Source organism: Leptonotus elevatus, chromosome 7 (assembly GCF_054856555.1).
Source record: "Leptonotus elevatus isolate MCC_2025b chromosome 7, RoL_Lele_1.0, whole genome shotgun sequence".
NCBI classification, from domain to species: Eukaryota; Metazoa; Chordata; class Actinopteri; order Syngnathiformes; family Syngnathidae; genus Leptonotus; species Leptonotus elevatus.
This window is the reverse complement of record NC_141245.1, coordinates 24,032,301-24,059,438: the sequence shown is the minus strand read 5'-3', so window position 1 is coordinate 24,059,438 and position 27,138 is coordinate 24,032,301. Positions and strand designations below refer to the sequence as shown.

General features: G+C 39.8%; 3 protein-coding genes across 8 annotated transcripts; 2 read left to right on the top strand and 1 right to left on the bottom strand.

The window, feature by feature from the left end:
* Positions 1-8: 8 nt before the first annotated feature.
* On the bottom strand, positions 9-26,467 carry usp16 (ubiquitin specific peptidase 16). Of its 6 annotated transcripts, none has more exons than XM_086079905.1 (20): positions 26,044-26,467; positions 23,232-23,360; positions 10,813-11,054; positions 9,965-10,042; positions 9,700-9,881; positions 9,528-9,631; positions 9,267-9,379; positions 8,302-8,525; positions 8,126-8,221; positions 6,809-6,939; positions 6,643-6,730; positions 6,422-6,503; positions 6,233-6,324; positions 6,108-6,161; positions 4,934-5,080; positions 3,420-4,008; positions 2,186-2,280; positions 2,012-2,098; positions 1,651-1,792; positions 9-387 (listed from the first exon to the last, which is right to left on the bottom strand). In XM_086079905.1, the coding sequence occupies exons 3-20, from the start codon at positions 10,886-10,888 to the stop codon at positions 272-274; spliced, it is 2,496 nt and encodes an 831-aa protein (XP_085936031.1). In that variant the 5' UTR covers positions 10,889-11,054; positions 23,232-23,360; positions 26,044-26,467; the 3' UTR covers positions 9-271. The 6 variants fall into 6 exon arrangements, with proteins under 6 accessions (XP_085936031.1, XP_085936033.1, XP_085936035.1 ...); XM_086079907.1 differs by having other exon boundaries at positions 23,242-23,360; XM_086079909.1 differs by lacking the exon at positions 26,044-26,467 and adding an exon at positions 25,867-25,975.
* LOC147171645 (RWD domain-containing protein 2B-like) lies at positions 10,887-11,851 on the top strand. The gene is made up of 3 exons (XM_086079791.1): positions 10,887-11,084; positions 11,166-11,233; positions 11,470-11,851. The coding sequence occupies exons 1-3, from the start codon at positions 10,887-10,889 to the stop codon at positions 11,849-11,851; spliced, it is 648 nt and encodes a 215-aa protein (XP_085935917.1).
* LOC147171644 (RWD domain-containing protein 2B-like) lies at positions 12,730-15,160 on the top strand. Its single transcript, XM_086079916.1, has 2 exons — positions 12,730-12,971; positions 13,201-15,160. Exons 1-2 carry the CDS (start codon positions 12,958-12,960, stop codon positions 13,442-13,444), a joined length of 258 nt encoding a protein of 85 aa, XP_085936042.1. The 5' UTR covers positions 12,730-12,957; the 3' UTR covers positions 13,445-15,160.
* Positions 26,468-27,138: the final 671 nt, after the last annotated feature.

Sequence of the window (27,138 nt, the reverse complement as noted above, 5' to 3'; positions counted from 1 at the left end):
TTTAAAATCCCCCCCCCCCATCATCAATTATATGGAATTATTAATTATTATAGTTTGTGTACAAATCTTGTTTGTTTTCTCAACATCTGGACCTTGTGTTTGCACACCTTGACACATTCCCACGAGTCTGAGAAACAAACTGCTGTAAAATGTCAGCACTAAATTGTTCTCTGAGAAGTCACCATAATGTCAGTGACACTGAGAGAAACTGTACAGTATTGTAGTAGAGCGAGAACAGCAGGAGGGCATAGAGGCACAGATTGGATGAGTGTTAGCGGATCCTCTCGTAGAACAGGAGGTAGGCTTGGCTACTCTGCACTCTGCTCTCGCTTACGGGCTGCACGCTGGTGTCGCTGATGTGGAACCACGAACCTCGGGGTGCCTCGCCTATGGAGGTGGAAAGAGGTTAAGGTTTCATCAATCAGATTACAACCTGACCTGATAACCTTTACCAGTCCACCAACGGAGACATTTTTTTTTTCAGCAGCACCAATAGTGACACAAGAGGAAAAGGAAAAACATTCTCAGAATATTTTTCAAAGTAATCTTGTTCTTCACATGAGCATTTATTTTTCTCAAAAATGTGTTATATTAAATCCAATTTGAAAACTAAATAAATATATGTACTTTCTACATCTTACTTTGCCCTAAAGCACTTATGGGTTTTCAACATCGGTGGACAATGAAAATGTGAAAAAAAAGAGAAAAATATAGCCTAAATGAGAAGTAAAGCCTATTGCAGGTTATAGTTTGACTGATTGGGACATTACAATGCAAATAAACCCAACAACAACAAACAAAAAAACAGCAGCAGCAGAGATGAGAAGCAAGACATTTGTTATCCATGGTCTTTTAAGCTAATATTAGCTTTTTTGTTGTTGTTGTTGTTAGTTTACAACATTAGCAAAACATGACATAAATGTGATTTTTTTTTCTTTTCACAAGCACTACCAAAAGTTAATAAAAGAGGGAAACTATTTTTTTTTTTTTATCACTGTGCCAATTTATCAAAATGGGTATGATAACAAAAACTTTACTTGCACTTCTGTCATTCTTCTTATTCTTGAATTCGTTAGGTAACGATATCCAAGTGTCACGAATCCCGTTACGATAAATGTCACAAGATGAACCTCACAATACGATAGTTATTACTATATTGTGGGGAGGTTGGTGAAAAAAAAAAAAATACAGTACTGTGGAAAAAAAAAAAAAAAGAAAAAAAAAAGAACTCATAGAAGAAAATAAAGCACAATACTGTATTGTGTTCTTGTGCGTAACAGCAGTGACTAAATAAATTGGCTTGGCCATGTCAAGTCACATGTCATTGTCATGTGCTCTTATTGGCTCAGTCTCACAAAGTATGATGGTCTATGTAGTTCACAATGCTGCAAGTAATATTTTTTGACGGTGATGTTGAAAAATATTTGCTGGTATGACTAATTTATGGGAGTGATAACTGTCACCGTGGCCAAATCATTCCTAATTAAAATTAAACCTGCATAATAAACTAACCACCAGATGGTGCTAAAACTCCACAAAAGGAATACAATCTGATATTATGACATTGCAACGACGGTGTCGTCACCGGTGGCACTTTTATTAATATTGCGATATTGCCGTTTGTCATACATCCCTAATATTCGTTCTTACCATCAAGCTTGCTAGACGTCGATTTGGAGCTCTGGGGTCGTACTTTCACGAACGCCGTGTAGTGACCGGACCTCATTGTGCCGCTGTGCTCCACAATGCCGTACAAGCTGTAAAGAATCTGACGTTCACCTTCAGCCACGTTCTGCAAGAAGAAACACAAATGTGACACTTTTTGCCACCCTGCCAAAGGGCCAAGTAATTACAGATATAAAAAAAGAATTATATTCGAAATGTAAGAATTTTAAATGATGAAAAAAAAAAATAAATAAATATATATTTACCCAGGAGTGACACAGTGGGCTAAAATCGAATGCCTCATTTACATAAAGCTAAATTCCCCAAAATGATATATTTACTGTACCTTACTCTTGAGGGCACAAAAAGGGGCGAGATCCAGTATCAGAGGGAAGGGCACGTGTCGGTTCACCTTACAAATACCGTAGCCGTTCTGGAGGAAACAAAGGAAGAAAGGAATTGAACCGAAGCGTCAATGACTGTGTGCGAATGTGGATTTTTGTCTCTGCTGTTGGATCACCTGCTGAAATCTCTTCAGGTGAAGAGTGAGCACCGGTGGCGGGGAAGAGATCAACATTTGCTTCGAAGCCTCTGTGTAGACGTTCTTCTTGGATCCTAGCCAGAGAAGGTGGAAGAAAAGCAACCAGTGCTGCATTCAATAAAAGCAGGAAGTTGAATTTATCCTGCTCGGATTGTTCCGGTTGCGACCTCAAATTGTTTCAGGTGGATGCAAACAACCAAGATGGCTGATAATGTCATCGTTTTTTTTTTTTTTGTTCCTGGAAACAGTTTGTACGACGACGTATTGGGGCCATTTATAAATATATATATTTTTAGAGGGTGGGGGCAATATTCAGAGAAAATAAATTTGTTAATTTGCAACTTTCTAAAGTGGCAAATTTGCGAGAAGAAAAAACTCAGAAACGTACGTGAAATACATAGCGTACTACTCGGATGTTTGTGCCAATACTTTTCGGTCGTTTTTTTTTTAAATAAGGAGAGCGTAATTGCTTTAGCAGACGTTAACCATAAGATGTTTGAAGCGTTTGGTACGGCCAGCAACAAAGACGCCTCGCTTTGCGAAGGTCCACACACCCTGAGGATCACGCATTTGAGTTCATTTGTTAAAATGTATACATATTTACTTGTACATTTATGTTTTCAGAATTCTTATTTACACATTGTATATGCTGTACACGTTTCTGAGTTTTTATTCTCGCAAATTTGCCACTTTATAAAGTGTCAAATTTGCCACTTTATTAAGTGTCAAATTTGCCACTTTATAAAGTGTCAAATTTGCCACTTTATTAAGTGTCAAATTTGCCACTTTATTAAGTGTCAAATTTGCCACTTTATAAAGTGGCAAATTTACATGTTTTTTCTCTCACAAAACGTGCAAATTTGCGACATTATAAAGTGGCAAATTTGCACGTTTTTTTTCTCGGAATATTACCCGCCCTCTGAAAAAACAAATTATACGTAGCCCTAATACGCCATCGTACAGTTTGACCTCCAGGAAACCTGCCTTCGTAAGTAAACTGTTGCATGTTTGTAAAAGACAGTACTGTAACACTGGTCAAAAAGTGTACTATAAATTCTTGAACTTTGGAGTATTTGGACCAAAAAATGCCACAGACAAGTTATTAGTACGCCTGGTAAGCGTTTTGATTAGTGCCAAAAGATGCAAATGTACCCGCCTTAAAAGCCAAACTTAGACTTCACTCAACCTGCTCTTCCACACGCACTTTTCCCACCTGCAGATTTGTCCTTGCTCGGCTGCCGTTTGGTGCAGATGACGCAGAGCAGACTGTTGTTCTCACTGAGGGTCTCCTCCTCGGTGAAGTAAAACAGACACGACTCCACGGAGCACTCCTGCTTGCTGGGCGACGGCCTGCGGGCCAAAGTCTGGAAGGCCATCTCCGGGTCCTGGTTGACGATCATGTAACCCTTGGGCTCTTTGTCCTGCCGGTCGTCCTCGCTCCCCGCGCACGCCTCCCCCGCGTCCGACTCGATGAAGGCGTCGTTCAAGTTGATTTTGCCCATCCTGTCCGCCAGGAAGAAGTCAGCGTCGTCCAAGAAGCTGTCGGTGGAGCTGCGCGTTTCGGATAAGGCGGGGGAGCGATTGCCGGCCGACTGTGACTTGGACTTGCTGATGGAGTCGCCTTTGACTTCCTTGTCGGGCTGGACTGCGGCGAGGGTATTCGGGCTGCGTTCGGAGACCTTGGCTTGCGCAGAATCGCCTTCTTGCTTCTCAATATCTTCAGCAAGATCTTTCGCTTCATTCAGCGATGCCAGACTGCTAAAACTGACTCGGCTTTCCAGCTTGTGCTGTCTCTTTTGATGCTGCGGAGACAAAAAATAAAGGCATGTTAAGTCTTTTTTTTTTTTTTTTTCTCTTCTTAAGAGCTCAGTATTGTTCATTCGGAAATGTCATCATCATTGCTCTTTTTTTTTTTTTTTTTTTATATATATATATATATATATATATATATATATATATATATATATATATATATATATATATACATACATACATACATACATACATACATATATATATATATTTTTTTGTGTGTGTGTGGGTGAGTATGTGTATGTGCGTGCGTGCGTGCGTGCGTGTGTGTATTTGTTAGCTCACCAGAAAACCTATTAGAAAAAAATCTCATACCGTTCACCTAAATCGAACACCAGGAGACCCGAGGGGACCGAAGAAAACCAAGGAAGGTGAAATCCAGCACCGGCATGTTAAGTCTAACGGGGGTTCTTAAAACGTTTTGGGTCCAAGGAGTTTTTCAAAGCACCCCCTTCATAATCCTTATGTAAATTAACCCTTTTACCGATAGTGGTTATTACAGTGGACAGCTATTAAAACGATTTCTCCTATATAAATGAATCGGATTGCCACAGTTGGCCATTAGCCACTCCAGTGGACACTAAGTGTATTATTGACATACACTGTAAGTGCAAAAAAAAAAAAAAAGTGACAATAAGTTGGCCGGAAGGAATAAGTGTCTATCCCTTCTATTCCATGACGCCCTTGCAAGTAAAACATATATTGGGACATAATTATTCAGTTTAACATGGAAGGAAATGTCCCGTTTTAATCAGGGAATTTCAAAAATATGGCTTTATACTCATACTTTTTATTTTAACCTTTATTTAGCCAGGTATAACAGATTAAGAACAAAATTCTTATTTAAAACTGTGGCCTGACCAAAACAAAACCTCTTGAGGGCAGCAAAAAAGTATGCCTGAGAGTAAGAGTTACCTTGGCTTGTTTCTTGGCCTGCTTCTTGGCTTTCTTCTGCTGGTACTTGCTACCGGAGGGAAAGTCTTCGCTCTGACTTTCCCGGCCATCCTCGCTTGCGTCGCTGCTTTTGCGCACCACTTTTTTCTGAGGCTTCTTCCTGTACGCCTGTATTAGCAGACAGACACAAATGTGTGTAGAATTAAACTTAAAAATGGCAAAATGCAAGGTTGACAAACCTTTTTTTAAAGTGGAATTCAAGCCTTACAGCTGGAGTATATTCCATTATTACTATATATGACTACAGTGGTGCCTTGAGATAAGACTTTTAATTTGTTTTACAAATGAAAATGTTATTAATATGTTCCAGCTTTTGTGCTCATTTTAGTGTGCTGTGCCTTGACCACCGGGGGCAGTATAGTCAGTGCAGTAACTTTTTTTTTTTTTAAGAATATATAGCCTGTGATTATTGTTATCTTGTCTGTTTGGATGTCTTTTTGCACTATTTGTGTTCAAATATCCGTTGCTTAAACTATACAACACATTCACATAGATGCTATTCGTTAGCTCATACAAGGCATTTTGTATTGTGTGTTAGCATTAAGCTGGCGGACATTAAAATTCCTGATGTTCTAAATGCACAACGTGTAATTCTCTTTGTTTTATGTCGTGTGTTAAATTTTGACTAGGGGTGTGCCAAACCACTACTTGTTCTAAAAAGAACTGTAGCGCTCATATTTCAAATTTGTGGTCTCAAGTCAAAGCGGAAAAATACCGATAAAAAGTCAGCTGAAGCGACAGCTCTGCATCTCATGTAACTCGTAAGTTGGGTCACTTGTTTCTCAAGGCACCGCTGCGTCGTCACTCAAAATTACCGGCATGAGTAATCATGTGGAAAGAAATGGTATCTGGCTATGCAGACAAGAAAATGTTGTTTTGTAAACTCAAAAGTTAGTTTTTTATAAATTCATGTTTCGAAATATGTCACTGGTAATTGCAAAGTATCCCCCACCATAGATAATAATACATAAAAAAAATACAAATTGGTTACAATGAGTTAATATTAAAAACATTTTCTGTAAATATTTAAGAAATAATACAATATTGTATAATTACAGTAAATATTTGTGATACTAATAACAGTGCGGCAATTCTGTGAATGGAAAACAAAACACACAACATACAAAAGATTTACCTGATCAGAAACAGGAAGTGAAAGGTCCAAAAACATCTCTGTGACCACAGACACCTGTGAGAGTAAAATGAGCTTAGAATTAACATTGCTTGTTTGTAATATTTTTGTTTAATTTAGTATAGTACCGTTTTACACTGCTGGCACATGATAGTGCTGGTCATCTCGCCGCCAAAAACCTGGTCCACAAAATTTTGGGGTAGCCCGTTTTTCTCGTACTCTGCAGATCAAGCAGATGAATGACAGTCCAAGCAACAATGATAACTCCAAAAAAATAAAAAAAAATAAAAAATCCACAGTAACAGCTTCAACTTTACCTTTCGCGGCGGATTTGAGCTCCTCCGTATCTGTGACTTTTCCCGATCGTTTAAGTGCCTCTGTGATCGCAGAGCTGACTCTCTGAAAGACACACACCAGATCATTATTATGGAGGACCAAAACAGCCACAATTCCAAATAAATAATGACTAAAAGCGAAAATAATAACAGATATAAAAAAATAGAATTTGGGAAAAAAAATCGCCAAAAATATGGCATACTTTGCTCTCCTCTGCCCTCATCCCATCCAGAAGGTAGCGCAACAGCTCCTGGCTGTCTTGCTGCTGAAATCCCTTGAACCTCGCGGCCCTGCACAAATGAGACGAAAGCTGTGACGCAACACCAAATTTGCGGGTTCTGACTTTTAGTTTCGTAGCGGGCGCTCACTTTTTACAAACTTGCGCGAACAGCTCCTGTGGTGTCACCACACCTTTCTTTGACTCTTGGATTTCCTTGAGGAGCTGATTCATTGCCATCGTTAGCGAGCCGGGCCGATCCAGTTCTGCCACAATGGCCTCCTGTGTTCACAAAAAGTACAAGTTACAATTGGCTGTGTTGACCATTGCGTTCGTTTTTTTATTATTATTTTTAAACCATTTGGGCTGTGTTGAATGATTATACAGTGTATAGTCGGAAATGCGGAATATGACCATTTTTGTCAATTTCGGGCAGAGTCGGTTTGGTCTCTTTATGAAATTGGCCGTGTGAAGGGTCAGCATTTGTGTCCAGGCTGCTAAGTGTATCAATGATATAATATCAATCATTTAAAGGGCCCAACACTAATAATGATATAATTCCTATTTTCAAGGTACTTTATAGACATTATGCCGGTTTTCCAATTAAAAATTGGACTTGTATAAATATAGCACGCAGGAAAGGGTTAGTTAGGTTTTGGGTAGAATTTCAATTATTCCACTCCACAATTACAAAATCAGCATAATTGTAAAAAAAAAGATAACTAATCATTTTTGAGTTTTAAAATTTATACATTTGCACATTTTTAAATGTAAAAATAACAAATGTAATAAATTTTGTTTCATCCAAATGGAACTTGCTTAATTATAGTGTTTAAAATAATTGTATTTGTCTTATTTTTTTTACGTTTATACATTTTCTTGTTTTGTACCAAAAAATTATTGTCCTAATGCACAGTGCACAAGCTGCACTCCAACTTCAAGTTTTAGCCAACATAAAGAAATAAATATGCATCAATATAAAATATAAATATATATTAAATTGTGTTTGGTCCAAAATGAACTTACATACGTAATTTATAGTGTTTCTATTTTTTTAATTGGTTTCAATATTTTTTAAATGTGTAAACATTTTCTTGTTTTGTACCAAAAAATAAATGATCGTCCAACTGCACAACGCACCAGCTGCATTCCAACATCAAGTTTTTGCCAAAAATAAATAAATAAATATTATTATAAATTATTTTTGGTCTAAAAGGAACTTACATAATTATAGTGTTTCTATTTTTTTTAATTAGTGTCAATATTTTTAAATGCTTAAAAACATGGTCTTATTTTGCACCAAACAATAAATAATCGTTGGAATAATCGTGATCTCAATCCTTACCAAAAATAATCGTGATTATTATTTTTTCCATAATCGAGCAGCCCAAGTTTTAGGGAAGCTGACATTTTGTGCGAGTCTATGGAAATAACTTCTTCAGGTTATTACAAAAAGTTATAGACGCACCAGTGTGGAGGAGGAAGGAGGTTTGACATTGAGACTCGTCTTGTCTTCGATCACCTTGTTAAGTGTTTGTCTTAACATCTGCGTCTGGGAGAGGTTCTTCAAAGAGGATACAAGAAAACATTGGATGAAGCATCGTATTTATATATTAGTCTAATTTGAAATGTTTTAAGGCTGACCTGGATGACAGCGTTAAAGAAGCAAGTGTTTCCCAGGTTGCTTAGCCCACGGACGGCAACTCCGCTGTTGTCTTCCGTCGTGCTGATGGAGTTCGGAGCCTTGCACACGGACACTTTCCTGGTGGTCTTCCTCTCACAGCTATGGTTCCTGATGTTCTCCTTGTCTTCATCTTCTTCCGTCTTGAAAGTGACGTTTTTCGGCCGCACGTCTAACACGTCATCTTCTGTGACGGTGAGGGTAAAGTTGGAGAAATGACGAGGATGACATCAACCCATAAAACAAGAAAAATAAATAATCGTGACGTCAGTCAAGACGAGAGCAATTCTGTACACGTGTCGGGAAATGAAATATGCAGACAAGTGCAACGGTAACAATTTAAACAGTCTGGATTATTATATACAAAAAAAAACAATGACGCTTATTACTGAATTGTCTTCATCTGAAGAGCCCAGTAGAGGCTGGTTAATAATAATAATACCCATCCATTTTCTTAACCGCGTACTCCTCACAAGGGTCGCGGGAGTGCTGGAGCCTATCCCAGCTGGCTTCGGGCAGTAGGCGGGCGGGGTACACCCTGAACTGGTTGCCAGCCAATCGCAGGGCACACACAGACGACCAAACATCCACACTCACAATCACACCTCGGGACAATTTAGAGTGTTCAATTAACCTTTGGAATGTGGGAGGAAACCGGAGTACCCGGAGAAAACCCACACAGGCATGGGGAGAACATGCAAACTCCACCCAGGAAGGCCGAAGCCTGGACCGGATAATAATAATAATAATCCCCCTTAGCTGCTCTGATATTCACATTTCCCACAAGTTAAAACGTTTGACGCATACGACTATGCTGCAGACTGTGGAGAAAATTAATTCAGTTTCAATGATTCCCTGTGGGAAAAACCAGCACCCCATAACAGATTGTGTTGAGGCTTAGCCGTTCTGCCATATTTTTACCACTTACTTGTCTGTGGTTTCTGTACAGGCTCCTGCTGCATTTTCTTTTTGATGTTGTTCACCAGCTGAGCCAACTGACTGCTCCCGGAGTACTGCACCTCGTCGTCGCACTCGTAGCACCTGAGGGAGGGGCAGAGGTAGGTGTAGCTTACATATGTCCGAGTCCAAAGCAAATCTAAACTTCCAGGTTTCAAGCAAGTCCTAAGTGAGGCCCCCCCACCACTGGCGAGGATGTGATCCTCACACGGGAAGAATACTTTACACTCACCAAACAATCCAGCTGTCCAAGCTGATCACCAGACAATGCGTATCAGACCGCGGCGTTTCATAGTGTTTGATGGCGTGTTGGTTCTTGGAGCTTCGTCCACATCCCTTCAAAGAAAAGTTTAAGTCAAACCGGTCTATATGTCAAAATAAATCAACAGACCACTTGAACTCACTGCGTGGCCACATTTCAAGCACATCCACACTTCCACCTCAGGGTCCACAGAAGGGTCTGTGCTAATGTTCTCTTTATTGTTGTCATCTTTACAGTCCTGGCAACGCGCCCAGCCATATATGCCAGAGATCTTCTTGAGAAGAGTCTGGTCTGTGCCTTTCCTAATGTGCCTGCAAACTGGACCTGTGAAGGGGGGGGGGGGACAGATGTAGATAAGTATCAAGCAATATTCACCATAATTTGTGTGAAGATGTAAGCATGCGTACCTGTCATTTCAAACTCATCATCCTCTCTGGAGCTTCTGTCCTTCGCTTTTTTCTTCCCCATGTTTCCCCTATTCTCCGCTAGTACAGATGGAAACCACACATGACGTATTTTTGTTGTAATATTGCTTAAAAACAAGCCACTTACGTGAAGATCAAAGTCGAATTCGAGCACGTAATGCATAACGTAATTCAACTCCTTGCTTGAGGAGACTTACTTGACACACACGGAGGCGAACCACGTCACACGTTCACTTTCGTTTACTTTTTTTTCCGCCAGACGCCAACTTTAATCTAGACATCTCGGCAAATGCTCCGTGGAAATACAATTCGAGGGCATATTTGTACGCATTCCGCGTACAAACGGGCGCCGATTTGACTGACTAAACATAGCCGAATCATGGCAATTGAAGCGGACAGAGACGGAACAAAAGTGTAAGGTTTTCGTTTTCATGTGTCTACTGTTTGTGTACTTCCGGTGCGTGGCTGGCATGCTAAACTAAACAAGACCCAGAGAGCCCACTTTACGCCTCTCTGTATGCGTTTAACGCAGACGTGTTACTTATTTATCGCCACGGGTAAACTCCCATAAAGCGATCTTAGGTATATGTTAAAATTTTTAATGATTGCCCTGCGTCTCTTATGGTGCGTCGCCTAAAATGTTCCGGGGGCGCGCACAAGGTAATCACTAGCTATTAAGGCTAACGTGCTATGTTGGTGCGCTGCCCAAAATGTTCCGGGTGGAATAGAAGCACGCGCTTGCGTTAAACGTGGACGTGTCACAGAAAAGTTTAATAAACCGACATCAAATGTTGAGAAAACAAAGCAATCACCGACTTTTAAATACATACTGAATTCACATTTTAGTATGTCGTTGCGGGAGTGGGCAGAGGCGCAGCTTGCAGAACTCGAGCTGCTGACAAGCATGTTCCCCACTGACGAAGAACTAGAGATCGTGGACCAGCTTGCCCTGGCCGAGCTCAGGGACTACGCCGGCGCGGACGACTCGCCGTCGGCTTGCACCGAGAGCCCACCACCGGCACCACCGGCACCACCTCCCTCCTCCAGACCCCAGTTCGTCATCAAGCAGAGGCTGGAGGATGACACAGGAGAAGCAGAGGGGGTAAGAAAGTGCTCCATTCTGTCACTGAGAATAAAATGATTCATTATGTTGGATTTCATTCATGTTCTTTAATATTTTCAGGTGGATTTTATTCTGTCATGCACGTATCCACCCGAATACCCGAGTGTGGTCCCAGAGTTAACGGTTCGGTAAGATAAGAGTTCATTAATTGTCAATCAAGTACAGAAATAGCAGCATACATTATCAATGTATTATTATTATTTTAATTGTAAGACTCATTATTTATACTTTTTACGTGAAATATTATTTGGGAATTATACACATAAAAAACAAACAAAATCTTTTTAAATGTTAAAAAAAAAAAGACAACTATTATATAATAATTACATTTGTTGTAATTATTTATTTATATATTTTGCATCAGGTGTTGTGGGGTGAGCCGTGCCCAGCAGACGGCGCTCCACGCTGGACTCAACGCGCACCTGGCGGGCACCTGCATGGGAGAAGTGTGCGTGCTATCAGCCCTGGAATGGCTGAGGGACAACTTGCGCGCCTTTGTTGACAAAAGCTCTTCGGCGCCTCCTCCTCCTCCTCCTCCCCAGAGGGACGGGGTTTCGTCGCTGCGGCGGGAAGCGTTCAGTCGCCTGTGGATCTACAGCCACCACATCTACAACAGCACCAAGAGGAAGAACATCTTGGAGTGGGCCAAGGAGCTGGGCCTGTCCGGTTTCAGCATGCCCGGCAAGCCTGGGATTGTTTGTGTGGAAGGTGCACAGGGGGCGTGCGAGGAGTTCTGGTCCAGGTAACTTTTGTTGACATTTTGAAATATGTGGGTTTTGAATTTATTGTTGCGTGTAAGGATTTGTGAGAAATTAAGAGCTTCACGATGTTGCGCACAAGGAGTAGGGTTTCAAATTAGAGTTTCATGCCCGGTCCAGGACTTTAAACCAGATTAGCGTTTCAAGGCAAGGTTAGAGTTTTAAATCATGGTTCAATGTCTCCGTTAAGAGTTTAAAATCAAAGTTTCACATTATGTTTATAAACAGAATTAGGGTTTCAAACAAGGCTTAGGATTTCACATTAGAGTTCAATGTAAGATTCCACATCTGGGTTAGGGTTTTAACTTTTAAACTAGTGTTTCAAGCCAAGGATGGTTTGGAAATCAAGTTAGGGTTTCAAATTAGGATTTTAAGACTGGGTTAGGGTTTTAACTTTTAAACTAGTGTTTCAAGCCAAGGATGGTTTGGAAATCAAGTTAGGGTTTCAAATTAGGATTTTAAGACTGGGTTTGGGTTTCAATCGTGATTTAGCGTTTCAAGTTTCAAGCCTTAGGTTTCAAAGATGGGTGATGGTTTTGTGGTTAGGGTTTCAAATGAGTGCAAAGCCAAAGGTCAGGGTTTGAATTAGGGCCCGACTGATATGCATTTTTTGAGGCCGATGCCAATACCGATTTTTGGCAGAAAAAAAATACTGATTACAGATTAATCTGCCAATTATTTAAAAATAAAATTCACTATTCTATTAAAATAACTCGTTTTTCCCACACATTGAGAATAAATTGTGCCTTTGTATAGTGTTATTTCACTTGTGGGTTTGTGTTCCCACAAGATTTGGTTGTGGATATTCGTTATTTGAAGGAAAAACACTCCCACAAGTCGATGCTAACTTCCTGTTAGCATTTGAATGCTCCCTTCGCTTTTAGCAGTAGCGCTAGGCTAGCGATGTTTTAAAAAAGAAGCATGTTTTGTATTTAAATATACTGTTGATGTAATTCTTACCGTTATGTGTTTAGTTTTACAGTTAACTCCAACTGCGGTGCCATTAAACCGCTTTAAAGGACGCTTTGGGACAACTGAATAACCACCATAACATACGCTACGCACTTGCTAGTTGCTAATGCTACGCAAGCAAGATGGTGCATTCAAGGTACTTTCATAGCGTCGGAAACTTATTTGATAATGTTTCACTGGGAAAAATCTTAATCGGTCGGGCCCTAGTTTCAATTAAGAGCTAAAAGACAGGGTTAGGGTAATAATAAAGAAGGGGGGGGGGGGGGGGTCTCAAACATGCGTGTCAAACCAATGCGCCATAATGTATCCCCTCTGAAGCCAGTGTCTCAACCTGAGGCGCTAAACGTTGTCGGCATTGTGTGCAGAGTGAAGGCCCTGACGTGGAAGCGGATCACGATTCGACACCGAGAAGACGTTTGCCTCCTCGACGCTCCGAGCGCCCAAAGCGTCGACTCCCTGCGCAAGTTCTCCGGCTTTGAGGAGGCGGCGTTCGACCCCCGGGGGAGTCGAGGGAACCACATGGACCTGGGCCTGCTCTACCAGTTCTTGCGGGAGAAGGACTGCTGCGGCATCTTCCAGATGTTCTTCGGTGTAGAAGGGAGGAGGTAGTCCACCGTGCGGCCGTTTCCGTGCACGGTGCCTGGTTCAATTGCCGAGCATTGATTGGATTGTGAGCTTCAGCTTCATCATATCGGCAAAGCAGAGGAACTGGGCCAGTTACCAAAATTGTAAATCCCAGAATACGCTTTGTAATTAAGTCTCTATATTTACAGTAATATCTCGGCAAATGTTTCTCCGGAGGTTTGCGGGAAAGTTGTCAAGGGGCTTGCTGGCATTTGCACTTTTAATAGCGCCGAACGCCCCGCGGAAGCAGCTGGAACCGTCAATGGTGCTATGGTGACTTGTGTAGATTTGATCTGAAGAATTATAGATAACAAAATCTCATTTTCTTATAACGCTAACTAAGGTAGATCAATCAGGGAGCACACTTCAATTAAAAGTTGTGATTATTCAATGTGGGTCTTTTAGTGGTCAATGGCCGAGATAAAATCCTGGATTAATTAGGCAAACAGCCACAAGATGAGACATTTTGGTCATGTTGGAAAGATGCTGGATTATAAAATACAATAGTTGCGTTTCCATCCACCCCTTTATATTCAAATTTTCAAGAAATGCACAAAGAAAACTGAATGGAAATGCTAGAAATCTGAAAAAGGGCCCAAAATGTTATGCTTAGAGAGGGTGAATTTTGAAGCGTATCGAAAGAAGGAAAAAGCGAATTTTGGCTAAAACCGGATACGAGTCGCACGTGCTGACTGGATATTATGTCACACGTAAGTTTGTGGTCTCAAAGCAATGTCGAACAATAAAGTAACGTATGTTTGGGGGGAAGATGAAACACATTTTTTTTTTAAATTTTAAAGAAACAAATATTAATGCTATTTTAGATGGAAAGAAGCAAAGAAACGCTACGGTTTATCAAGAATTACAAAATTCATACGACATCATCGCACGTGCAGTCGCTTCCTGGTCGTCGTCTTCTTTAAAGTTACTGGTGGATCGCATCTCTATGGTGTATAGCGCCACCTACAGCGGCCGAGTCCCCTCTCAATGTTCGCAAAAGAAGAACAGATGGAAACAGGCATAAAAGTCGCATGTCCGTTTTGCGCATTTTCAGTACATTTGCTCAAAAAATTGAAACAATTGGATGGAAACCTGACTAGTTAGGGTGTTAAGGTTCCAAATCAGGGTTATAAATCACGGTTAATGTCATGCCAGGCATTGGTTTTGAAGAAAATGAGTATTTCACCGAATGGACGTCTCCAAATAGATGCTCGGCGGAAGAGCATCGCTCATGTGCATGTTCTATTTTGGCCAGCAGATGGCAGTGTTGAACAAGATCAATGCGTTCAAGCAGCATATTGAACTGCTGTGTGCCTCCACTTGTTGTGCGGGTCATTAACGATCCTGATCGATGCAGCTCCATAATACCTTCATGGGTCACTCATCAACATATGCTCTCTTCTTGTTGTTGTGACCCAGCTCAATGTCTCGACCAGTCATTCCCAATCCCAACTACTGTGCAGCAGCACGCTGAATTGCTGGGAGAGATGAATCGGTTGTACTTATTTGGCACAAACATTAATAACTAATAAATCACATAAATAATGTATCTTTATTAATTTTTACTGTGCCAGCGGTTAATGTAGTCAAGTCCACACCAACTAAGATAAAGACATTGAGATGAAAGAGTATATAGACCAAGACAATACAACTTTTGGAGGTCGTGACAGAGACAAGACCAAGACTGTATATCGAGAAGAAGAAAAAAATTACAAATAAAACAACGAAAATAGATTCTGCTGTTGTTGTTTTTTTTTTTTTTAAATGGTACCGTGAAACAAATATCAACTCAAAGCACTTTTTCTTTTAAACTTCTGATCACAGTAATACTGGCCTGGTCTCAACTGGTCCCGAGACCACCCTGCCCGAGACTGAGCTATGACCAAGATGCCTTTGATTCCGAGACAAGACCAAAACACTTAAAAAGTGGTCCTGCGGCCGGTCTCGAGTCCAAGACTCACTTCATTAGAGCTGGTCACAATGTTAGCCGGCTAGCTAGTTTTGTTAGCTTTGAATTAAGACACCAAAAACCCTATCGCAATCTGATACTAGATTAAATATTAACAATAATGTCAGGAGGACAAATGAGAGTTTCAAGACGGGGGTTGGGATTCTGTAAAGGTTTAAAGCCAAGGACCTAAAGCCGGCTTTAGGTTTTCAAAAGGAAAGTCAACCCAAAATAGTTCTATGAATGAGCCCCTTTTAGTCTAAGTGCGGCATTCTGATCAATATTTTGTTTTTGGAGTATGAAATAAGCAGCAAAATTCCTAACTGAGCCCACAGTTGCACATGTCTCAGTTAAGATTTGGTCTATAATTAGATATATTCATTATTATAAACATCCAATTAATACCTTTTAAAAACTAATTTTTCTACTTGTCAACTGAAAACGACCGCGATTCAGCAAGCAGGTGAGCCGTGATTGGTCGTTACCTGATCCCTGAGCAACTTTAAATGGGTGTCAGATTAGTATTTAAAGTCAAGGTGAAATAAATAGGTTAGTTTAAAATTAGGGTTTCGAGACTGTTTTTGGAGTTTCAAGCATGGATTAGGGATTCTGGGTTTCAAGAATGTCTTTCGAGTCAGGGATAGACGTCAACAATTTATTTGAACTATTTCTATTAGTTTAACTTTTTTTTCCACTTTTGTCAACTAGAGTATGAAAACCTAGAATAGTTTTTATTGTACATTTAGAACAGATATAACATTTGTGATTAATCGTGAGTTAACTATTGAAGTCAAGCGATTCATTAAAATAAAAAAATGTAATCGCCTGATGCAATTTAAAAAAAAACAAAATAAATATTTCAAAATTAGGGGCATCAGGCGATTAAAATTTGTAATCATAATTAATCGCATGACTTCAGTAGTTAACTCACGATTAAATCACAAATGTTATATCTATTCTAAATAAACGATAAAAAAATCTAGGTTTTCATACTCTAGTTGACAAAAGTGGAGAAAAAAAAAGTTAAACTAATAGAAATAGTTCAAATCAATTGTTGACGTCTATAGCCGTCATTGGCAGTTCCAAGCCTGGTTTAACAATATCATAATGAATACCATTAATAGTAATAATGTTAGCCTGTTAGCTAAATAATCTGCATGCCAACACGCAGTCCAATAATGTATTTTCCTTTTTAAAAACTTGCCATTGTTCTTTTGGTGTTGTTTGCCCTATTTGGCCCCGGCACCATAATATCCCCATTACAGTCATTTGGAATGTCTTTGAAGATGCGCAGATAATACGATCTCGCTGCTTAATGCAAGTAAATAGCTTGGCAAATGACTGCGAGAGGGAAGGCGTCCGTCTTCCCTTCCTCTCCAGCCAAATCCTTTTCTTTTTTTTCTATCCCGCCCAACACTACACTGAACTTCATTCAAACACGATTTCCTGCTATTTTTCTTTTGTTTTCCGCAGACAATAGCGCACTTCTGTCGGCGTATTGGAGCGCTGAGGCGTATAATTGAATTAGTACGCTTGCGCTATTCCAACACGAGGATTTCATAGCGGGGCTCTCAGTCAGTGCTAAGCTAAGCTATTGTAAATAGCATTGACAAACTCAGCAAATGAAGAGTTTGCAAACTTTTGACTCGTCAAGACGTGAGATCAGAATTGATCACGTTTTAGCAGGCAAAGCTCCTCATTTGAAAGCCCAACCCAAATGTGAAAGCCTAATGGTTGTTTGCAAACCGAGCTCTAATCCCTCACCTGAAACCCCAACCCTGGTGTAACACTAACATTGCTTTAGAACCCTAATTTACTAATAAACTTGACACATTACATGAATCATGAAAGTACCTGTACAGAATTAACAATTGGGCCCCAACACTGACCCCTGGGGGACACCACATACAATGTCCAAGCAATTTGAGTTATACTTGAAATACTCAGTCAACAGAGTTTTAAATTGATCAGATTATTATTATTATTATTATAATTTTTTTTAGAAAAGGCCATGCCGAGAATCAGTCAGTCCCTTGCAAACTTTAAATGGACTTGAAACCCTCATTTGAAGCCAACTTGGAATCCTAACCCAGTCTTCAAAACCTAATTTGAACCATGACCCCTTGTTTGAAAGGAGACAAAAGCACACAGTGGAAACGTTTAATGAATTCCTCCCGAGTGAAGTCGCGATTAAAAATCCATCCTCCTTTCCGGCCGCCGTCTGGAAACGGGGCCCCTGATAGATCTTTGGGATTCCGGACCTTCTCTCTTTCTCTCTCTGGATGACCCCTCAAGGTGAACTCTTGTGCCGTGAATACTAAATATGGCGGGATTAAACATTTCCTCTCTTGTGGCGACGATCTAATCAGTTGTCTGGCCAAAGTAATCCCCGAGGTTCGCTATCTCGCTGGCATGCCTGCCACTCTCAAACTATTCGAACCATTTTGGACGCACTACTGCTTTTACCTCTTTGTATTTATTTATATAAGAGTTTAATTTCACTTAATTGACAACTATTACAAATCATCTTTCTTCATTGAAATCAATGTAAATGCCATTAATCCTGCCCCCCCCCCCCACACACACACAAAAAACCACCCTCAAACTTTTTTGTAACTTTTCTTAAATCAAATTAGCATGCGTTGCTACGGTATTGTACTTTATAAAAACACTAGGGCCCGAACGATATAAATTTTTTTTAGGCCGATGCTGATAAAAAGAATATCGACGACCAATTATTTAAAAACATAATTAATGCATAAAATTGTGTTCCCACAGCATTTGTGTGTGAATATTCGTTATTTAAAGGAAAAACACTCCCGAAGTCGATGCTAACTTCCTGTTAGCATTTCAATGGGATCTTCCCTTCACTTTTAGTAAGGCTAGCGATGTTTTAAACACGAAGCATGTTTTGTATTTAAATAGACAGTGGATGTAATTATTATCGTCATGTGTTTAGTTTTACAGTTAACTCCAACTGGGGTGTCATTAAACACCTTAAAGCCCTTTTCACACTGCACTTGGCTTTTATGGTTCCCCGCAGGAAAAGGCCCAGGCCAGTGCAAGGACGACGTTGGCCTGGTTGCAAGCGTGTCAATAGCAACTAGCCTCATTTCAAACTCTATCCTTTGTTTGAAGTCAGAACACTGGATGGTATGAATGAATTGTCATTTTTATGCTTTGCACTGAAAAAACAAACAGTTTCTTGTCATAAAATTGGTTAGGAAATTCGTGGTCCAATTTAACCCCCTAGTAGCAAAAAATCCCCTTCTATAATTTAAATTGCCCATCATTAACTAATTTGCTCACAAAAACGTATAAATACGGTCTATTTTAAATATCACCATGCTCCCAAAGACGTATTTATACGTTTTCGATTTTTTTGTCACGCTAGACTGCTAAAGCATACAGAAGGCTTTGATGCAGCCTCTGAACTAAAGAGAATGCTTGAATCAATGGCAGTTATTACAAAAACGGCCAGCAGGTGGCAGCAGAGATCAACCAGGGCCATGTTGCAACAAGCTCTTTTCCCCACCGTTTTCAACAGATTTGTGAATAATGACGAAACTTAGCTATATTCTAATGCTAATTGCTGCAAAACGGAAACAGATAGAAATATACTTTTTTTTTCCTGATGAAAGAAGAGACTCTAATCTTTCTTTTGGTAGGTTACATGTTTTTTTCAATATTCTGTGAGCCTTGCAAAATCAAGTCAAAATCCAGTAAAACAGCCCGGAGCGAAGGGGGTTGCTTCAGTGAAAATGGCTGGGGAGTAAGGTTAACTTAAAAACGTTGTCTCATTAAAAGCCTGAATGCATCAAGAATCCAATTAGTTCTTCATTTAGGTTGTTGTTTTAGTGAACGTGCCAGCGTCATCATTTTTTTTTCTGTATATTGTAAAGACTGATACATAAAACGCGTGCCATGTGACAAGATGAGCAGATTGTAAAGGAAACAGATTTGATACAAGTGCTTGGAAACGACATTAAAAATAAGGAGCAGAAATGACTTAAAAAATAAATAAAAAAATGCAGCTCTGTTGTTTCACTTTCAACGGGAATTAATCTCAATCAAACAGATGCTCTGATATGCTATGGCTGTCATTCCAATGGAGGAGTATCAGTCTCCCGCTCGCTGATATTCCAACTTTAATTAAGTCTCTGGTGAATTCCGTGCCGAGGAGCCACGAGTGCTCCGATCCAAACAGATGGCACATTATTTATTGCATACCTTATGCCACAGGTACGAGCCCCCCCCCCCACCCCTTCCATCTTTGCTTCAAGATTTCCCTTTATGTACTCTCTCCGGGGCGGGTGTGCGCACTTTCCGGATGTATCCAAACACCGCGGGGGAGGTTTGTTTTAATTAGATCCCAAAAATACAATATGGAATAAATCAAACGGCGGACGCCTCGTCCCTGGGCGGACTATTTAAAGAGGCGCAGCCGAGGATGAATGACTTTTGAATACGGCGAACGGGCCCCGCCGCTTGCCGTCATCCATCCTCGCAGCGGCCTGATTTGCAAAAGAGAAAAGTGGATGACCTCGTGCTCGCATTCGTCGGGACTAATGGCACGCTGATGCTTTCGTGTTCTTTATTTCCACATCATTTGACGCCTTCTCCGCTTTGTCACGAGTGGCAGGGCCCAGCCATCGGTTTTTTATCTCGGGGAGCCGTGATTAGGCAAAGCACTTCTCGGGATAATATCCCGCCGTTTCCGCAGATGAGGCGTGAATGCCGGAGCAATACGTCAAAGGCGGCTTTGCGGGTGTTTTGCCTCGCAGGGAGTGTAATTTAAAGCTACATTATGCAACTAGTTTACCTCAAAAATAACGGCGGCTGAATCTCAATTTCATGCTCTGCGTCTCTTATGTAATAGGAATGGCGTCATCGGTGTCGTTTGATGGTTGGAAAGCCAAATATCGCCATGATGAGGGTGACCAGATGTCGCGTTTTGGCCGGGACAGTCCCGATTTTTTTAGCCTTGGGTCCCGCATCCTAGCGGATTTCGCCAAACTCAATTGTTTTTGTCCGCTATTACGCAGGTCCCGTCCCGGTGTCCCGTTTTTTTTGTTGGTGCGTGTATAAATCACACAGTTGCCATATAGCAGCTCATATAGCTAAACCTATTAAAACTGGTTTATGATTGTATTTTTATTATTTAGGGGTGTCAAATTTATTGCATTCATTTTGAGTCAATTTAAACGCCACCAATTTTTTTAACGGCCGATTAATGACCGCCCCTTACTTGGAAAGTCTGTACTGAGGGAAATCCAGTCGCAACGCGGCAGACACGCCCAAGTCCAAATTTAGCAGGAATAAATTGAATAATAAAGCATATATTTGTGGAGACTGGGGTCAAGTTGAATTTTACAATTTTCAAAATGTGCATAATGTCACAAGTTACTTCATGTTAAAGATGAGATCGCTCTTAAAATGTAAAAAATGCACCGAGCTGTCATCAATGTCTTACACATGCAATTATGCCATCTAGAGGCAGAAAAAATGACATCAACACAAATAAATATCACTGTTTTTTTTTACAGTACATCTTTTTCATTTGAACTCAATTTATGAATTATTGTGAAATTTACTGTATCAAAGGCTAAAATACGCAGCCATAGCCTATTTCTATTAGTTTAACACCCCCCTCACTTTTGTTAACAAGAGTATGAAAACTTAGAACAAATATTTTATTGTACATTTTTATTGTTGTGTTGTACAATATAAAAAAATTAATTTTACGATTAATCATGAGTTAACTATTGAAGCAATGTGATTAATTATGATAAAAAAAATTAATTGCCTTATACCCCTATTTTTTAAGAATAATTTATGTCATTTGTTCTATAAAACACTTTATTACAGCGAAATATACAGTAAAAAGTTGAGTTACATATGCATGCTTGAAGGGTGCGAATACAGCGACACTGATGCTATTCGTTAGCATGTCTATGGAAATCGCAACGTTTGCTAGCGTTCGGCGAAACGGACAACTGCGGCCTGCATTGAAGAGTTTGAAGTGTAATTTGTGAACGATTGTTCATTTGCATACACTTATTGTGAAGTGAGTTGAGATCAGTGCAACAGACAGTGCTCGTATCTCAAATTTTCAAGGCAAAACTCGACCAAATAATGGCTCGTTCTGGTAAAACTGCAAGGCAGAATAGTAATGAAATGTAATTGAAATGGCTGCATTCACTCACTGAACGGAGGCAAAACTAAAAAAAAACAAGAGAATCGAGCATATCGACAAAATATGACTCGCATTTTCTACCCGCAGCTCAAGATTGTCCAACGCTCAGTGATTACGAATATTGCTAAAATATTGAGAAAGTAAAAAAAAAAGAAAAGAAAATAACTCCTACTCTAAGTTGCTGCGATTATTGACTTAAAAGTTGTGTACCTCGGCGTAGCTAATCTGCAATTAAAAACACATTCTGGTGTTCCACTTCCCATCTCTTCTTTCATCCTTTTCTGACTTTCTTTTGCCGCTGAATTACACAAGCCAATTGACGTGCTCGGATGGTGAAAACAGGCGCAATTACTGTTATTTCCGCATTGAAAGACCCTCGCCGCCGCTTATCTCGTGGAACGCGCGCCAACGCTCCGAGAGCTTCTCTCGCCGCCGCCGCTTGTCACTAATCTACACAGTACAATGTGAGATGAAGAAGAAGAAAACGCTGTCGTGTCTTAAAAAAACAACTTTTCAAGTAAGTACAACACACGCGGACAAACCCAGCCGCAGAATAATAATAATGTTTCTTAACCCTCCTTTGTTTGTACGCCAGAATTTTCCCCATTCTGGATTTGGCCACAATGTGGGGAATCCTGTTTGATTGACAAGTCATTTGTCGGACCATAAATGACATTAAAAGCTGTAAAACAAATAGAAATAGCTTTTAAACACAGTTAAGAGTACACTCTAAAAACAGTTGGGTCAAAAATACCCCAAAAATGGCACGTATGTAACAAACGTCAAACAACTCATAAATATCCGTCAGATCTTTGACTTGAGTAAAAAAATTGGGTCATTTTGTATAAAACAGCCCAGAAAGTTGGGTCAACTTGACCCATAAAGTGCATCGGTCTATTTTTTTTTATCTATAATTGGGTTACCTTTGACCCAACTGTTTTTAGAGTGTATTATTCAACTCAGCTAAAATCTGAGGGAAACTGCAAATTCTGTGTTAACATTTATCCGGAAGAAGCAATATTGCCATATAAATCCCCAAGATATAAATTCAAGAGATTACAAAATTAACATTTTAAAGTTTTTTCCCCCCCCCAATTAGTTTTTGTAACAACAAAGCTAACAACACTGTAAAAAATGTCTGTAGAAACAGTGGTTTTCTGTAAAAATCGTGACAAAAAAAACAAAGTACAAAAACAATGAAGTATTGTGTAATTTACATTAATATGTTGTAAAACTCTGAACCAAGATTACATTTTTTGGCGAATTCACAAGTAAAAACTGTAAAAAAGAAAAGAAAAAAGTCAGTGTTAAAATAACTTTTTTTGTCAGTCGTTTCAACTTTTTGGCACATTTTGTCAAAATACCAAAAGCAACATGCATTTTACAAAGTTATATTACAGATAAGAATATTAAGATATATAGTAAAATCATGTCAATATAAAGGGTACACTAAATGTATTATGTTTATTTAAAATATATATACTGTAGACCTAATTATTAATTTATCAGTAGACTTGAATTATTTTTTTGTTTTACAGAAAAAAATTATCAGAATAATTCTGTAAAAAAAAAAAAAATACTGTGCAAGAACAACATACTGTATATATTATATATCCTAAAAATGTAACCTTTTTAAACCTGTAGATTCAACAGTCCTCGATCAACGATCGCCTTGCAGCCCTGAGGTTGTTGGTTCGATCCCAGCGCAGTGTGACCGTCGGCGATCCATGCGCAAGATAATGAAACTCCAGTCGTTCCTGATGCGGCGAAATGCAAAAGCACTTTGAGGGCCTTGAAAGCGTCACACAAATCAAGTACATGCTGCTTTTATACAATTTTATTCTGTAATATTTATGCACGCAGATTTTGTTTATTGAATCCCGGCAAAATTTTGAAGCAGTTACTTTAGTCTTCATTAAATATCAGTAAAATGTGCAAGTTGTTCTGTAAAGTTCTTTACATTTGCACTGTATTTTATTTATTTTTTACAGAATTTCTCTGCAACCGCATCTGCCATTGACCCCCCCCCCCCCTGTGATAAGCACTTATTATGTTGACTGAAATCTCTCTTTCTTTGTAACATTTTATATGACGCATATCCAATTAGCAAACGATAATGGCTTGTCGGCATCATTTTCCCGCCCGCCATTATACGGCGCGGTCTTAATTTCGAGCTTAACGGAGCGCTTGAGCTTCTTAATAAAGCGATAGTGGCTCTTTGTTTGTTTGTTTGTTTGGCGGCAGTGATACGAGGCGAGGCGAGGCGAGGATCGGGGGCGGGCAGATGGTTGGCCGGGGAGGGTGTTGATAATGTTTCTCAGCTGGGAAGCAAAACATTAGCTCAAGGTCAATGGCGTTGCCTAATGAAGGCAGATATGCGATAGGACGGCGGTCGTTTGGCGCGGCCGTTAGATCCTCCCTCGCCACTTCGCACGCTTTCGGGGAGAGAGAGAGAGAGAGAGAGAGAGAGAGAAGAGAGAGAGAGAGAGAGAGAGAGAGAGAGAGAGAGAGAGAGAGAGAGAGAGAGAGAGAGAGAGAGAGAGCAGATGACCGTACGCTCCCCTGCAAACGTATTGGAACAGCCAATTCCTTGATTTCTGCTGCGGACTGAAAATCTGTGTTTAGCCTCATCCAAATTATTTACAAATATTGGAAAAGAATCAGGGGGGAAATCAACTCTATAAAGTGTAAAACAGTGACAGTGTGCTTTTGTTTTTGTTATATATGATGAATATTCATTGAAAGTCTGACAGTATGAATACTCCTTTTTGCTACTAAAGGTCAACTAAAACAAAAGTTCAAAAGGTCACTAAAATATGCACCAATTTCTCTAAATCCTTGTTAAATGCCAACAATACCTGTTTTGAGATTTAAAGTGGAAGTCAACCTTAACTCATTCACTGCCATTGACGACTATAGACGTCAAAAATTTATGTGAACTATTTCTATTAGTTACATTTTTTTTCATTTCATTAAATTTTTTATGAAAACCTAGAATTGTTTTATTGTACATTCATAACAGATATAAAATTATCATGCGATTAATTACAATTAAATGGCCCTTATTTTTAATGTTTTTTTTTTTAATTAGGCCCGTCAGGCGATTCACATTTTTCTTCACTAGTTAACTAACGATTAATCACAAATTTTATTTCTGTTCTAAATTTACAATAAAAGATTTTTCTAGGTTTTCATACTCTTGTCAGCAAAAGTGGATTTTTTTTTAAACTAATAGAATTAGTTAAAATGAATTTTTGACGTCTATTGCCGTCAATGGCAGTGAATGAGTTAAACATTTCTTGACAATAATATATGTGACCTCACTAGTGTAAACATGACATTCTGATTAATATTACAATTGTGAAATATGAGTTATGAAGCAAAATCCAGCCGTTTTGATCCATCTCAGGGGGCGGCCATTTTGCCACTTGCTGTCGACTGAAGATGACATCAATGTTGCTCAGGTCTCAGGTAACAACCAATCACAGCGCAGCTTCAGAAGACAGGTGAGCTGTGATCGTGGTCGTTGCCTGAGCAACTGTGATGTCATCTTCAGTGGACAGCAAGTGGCAAAATGGCCGCCTCCTGAGATGGATAAAAACGGTGGATTTTGCTGCTTAACTCATATTCCACTAACACAATATTAACCAGAATATCATATTTAGACTAGTGTGGCTGTATAGAACATATTATTGTCCAAACAAATTTTTGGGGTTGACTTCTCCTTTAAGGCTTGAAAGAAGTCAGCCACGCCGCTTTTTGCAAAAAATGTCCAAATTTGATGAACCGTAGTTGCCAAAACCTTGCTCTGGTTGACCTAAAATGTCATATTTAGTGTTGTCTAATCACTATCAAGCGCACCAAATTTCAATCAAAATCTGCTTGGTTCAAATTTTCTGATATATTATTTTTTTTAGGGTGATTTGGCATGGAACGACCTTAATAGAATATCAAACTCACGTCGGAGAGCTACAGGAGGACAGACCGGAAGAATTCACTCTACGAAGTCTTCACGCTAAACAGAGACGCCTCGTGATCACAAATGTGCAATTGTTTAGTTACTCGGAAGCTAGCATACCAGAATAACCTTGCCTAATGAGCCGCACGGAATGTGAATGTCCGCCATTGTTTCCACAGTTTTGTTGCTTTTATCTATTCGGCCCAGCCCTCATTTGTTTGTTAGCGCGCCCGCAGTCGCTTCCCGCTCTTTTTTTAATTACCTCATTTCCCCCCAGCGGGATCAATAAAGCGCAATCATTTCACCTCCAATTAAAGCCGAGCAAACTTGACCGCCATGTCAAATCACAAAGTGCTTCGCCTCCACTTTTGCTCCGTCGTCTGTGGGGGTGTCAACGCGGGAGCGAGAGGGTGGGAGGGGAGCGCTTGGTGTGCTGACATCTACATGCGGTTCCACAAAGTCGTCCGGGGAGACTGACTCACCTGAGGGGCGACGCAGGTGGCAAAAGTACTCATGAGCTAGCTTGTGGCTAGCACCTCTTGTCGTGAGCAGGGAAAGCGCCATGATGACATCGTCGGATATATTCCGGCCACCGTAGAATAATAAATATAAATAAATAAATAAATAAATAAATAAATAAAACACTAAAAAAAAGCTCAATGAAGTAAAATCCTTCCATTTCCGCATGATTACTCTACTCTGTGATGTGTCAAATTTAGAAGGACACTTTTCTGACAAAACTGTCATGTTTATTCGAATTTTCAAGAAATGCGGAAATAAAACTGAATGGAGACGCTAAAAATTCGAAAAAGGGCCCAACATTTGCAAAAAAAAGTTTTTACGCTTCGAGTGGGTGGATTTTGAAGCGTATTGGAAAAAGGAAAATGCGAATTTTGGCTTTGGAAACCGGATACACGTCACACGTTTTGACCGGATATTACGTCACACGTACGCGTGTAGTCTCAAAGCAAAGTCGGACGATAAAGTAAGGTATGTTTGAGGGGAGGACGAAACAGAAATCGTTCTGGAATTATTTAAAGAAGCGAACGTTAATGCAATTTTAGATGGAAAACAGCACAAAAAAACAACGCTACGGTTTATTAAGAATTACAAATCAAACTCATATGATGTCATCGCATGCGCAGTCACTTCCTGTTCTTCTTCTTCTTCCTTTAAATTGCTGGTGGATCACATCTCTTTGGTGTATACTGCCACCTACAGGGGCGGAGTCCCCTCTCAATATTCGCAAAAGAAGAACAGATGGAAACGGGCAGAAGTCGCATGTCCGTTTTGCGCATTTTCAGTACATTTGCTTGAATTTGAAACAATTGAATGGAAACCTGACTAATAAGACCTAACATTAGTGCGTGTGGTACATTTTTGACTTGGGCCTTCAATGGGGACTTTTAATCTTCTTTGTACTACCAGTATAAGGTCACAATATAAAAACGACAACAATGTAACTGTGTGTTGCATTACAGTGTAAGAGAGACATTAATTTCAAATATTTGACGATAAAGATCTATCCATCATCACTGAAGCAAAAAACATAGTTCAACTTTTATCTTCCGGTACAT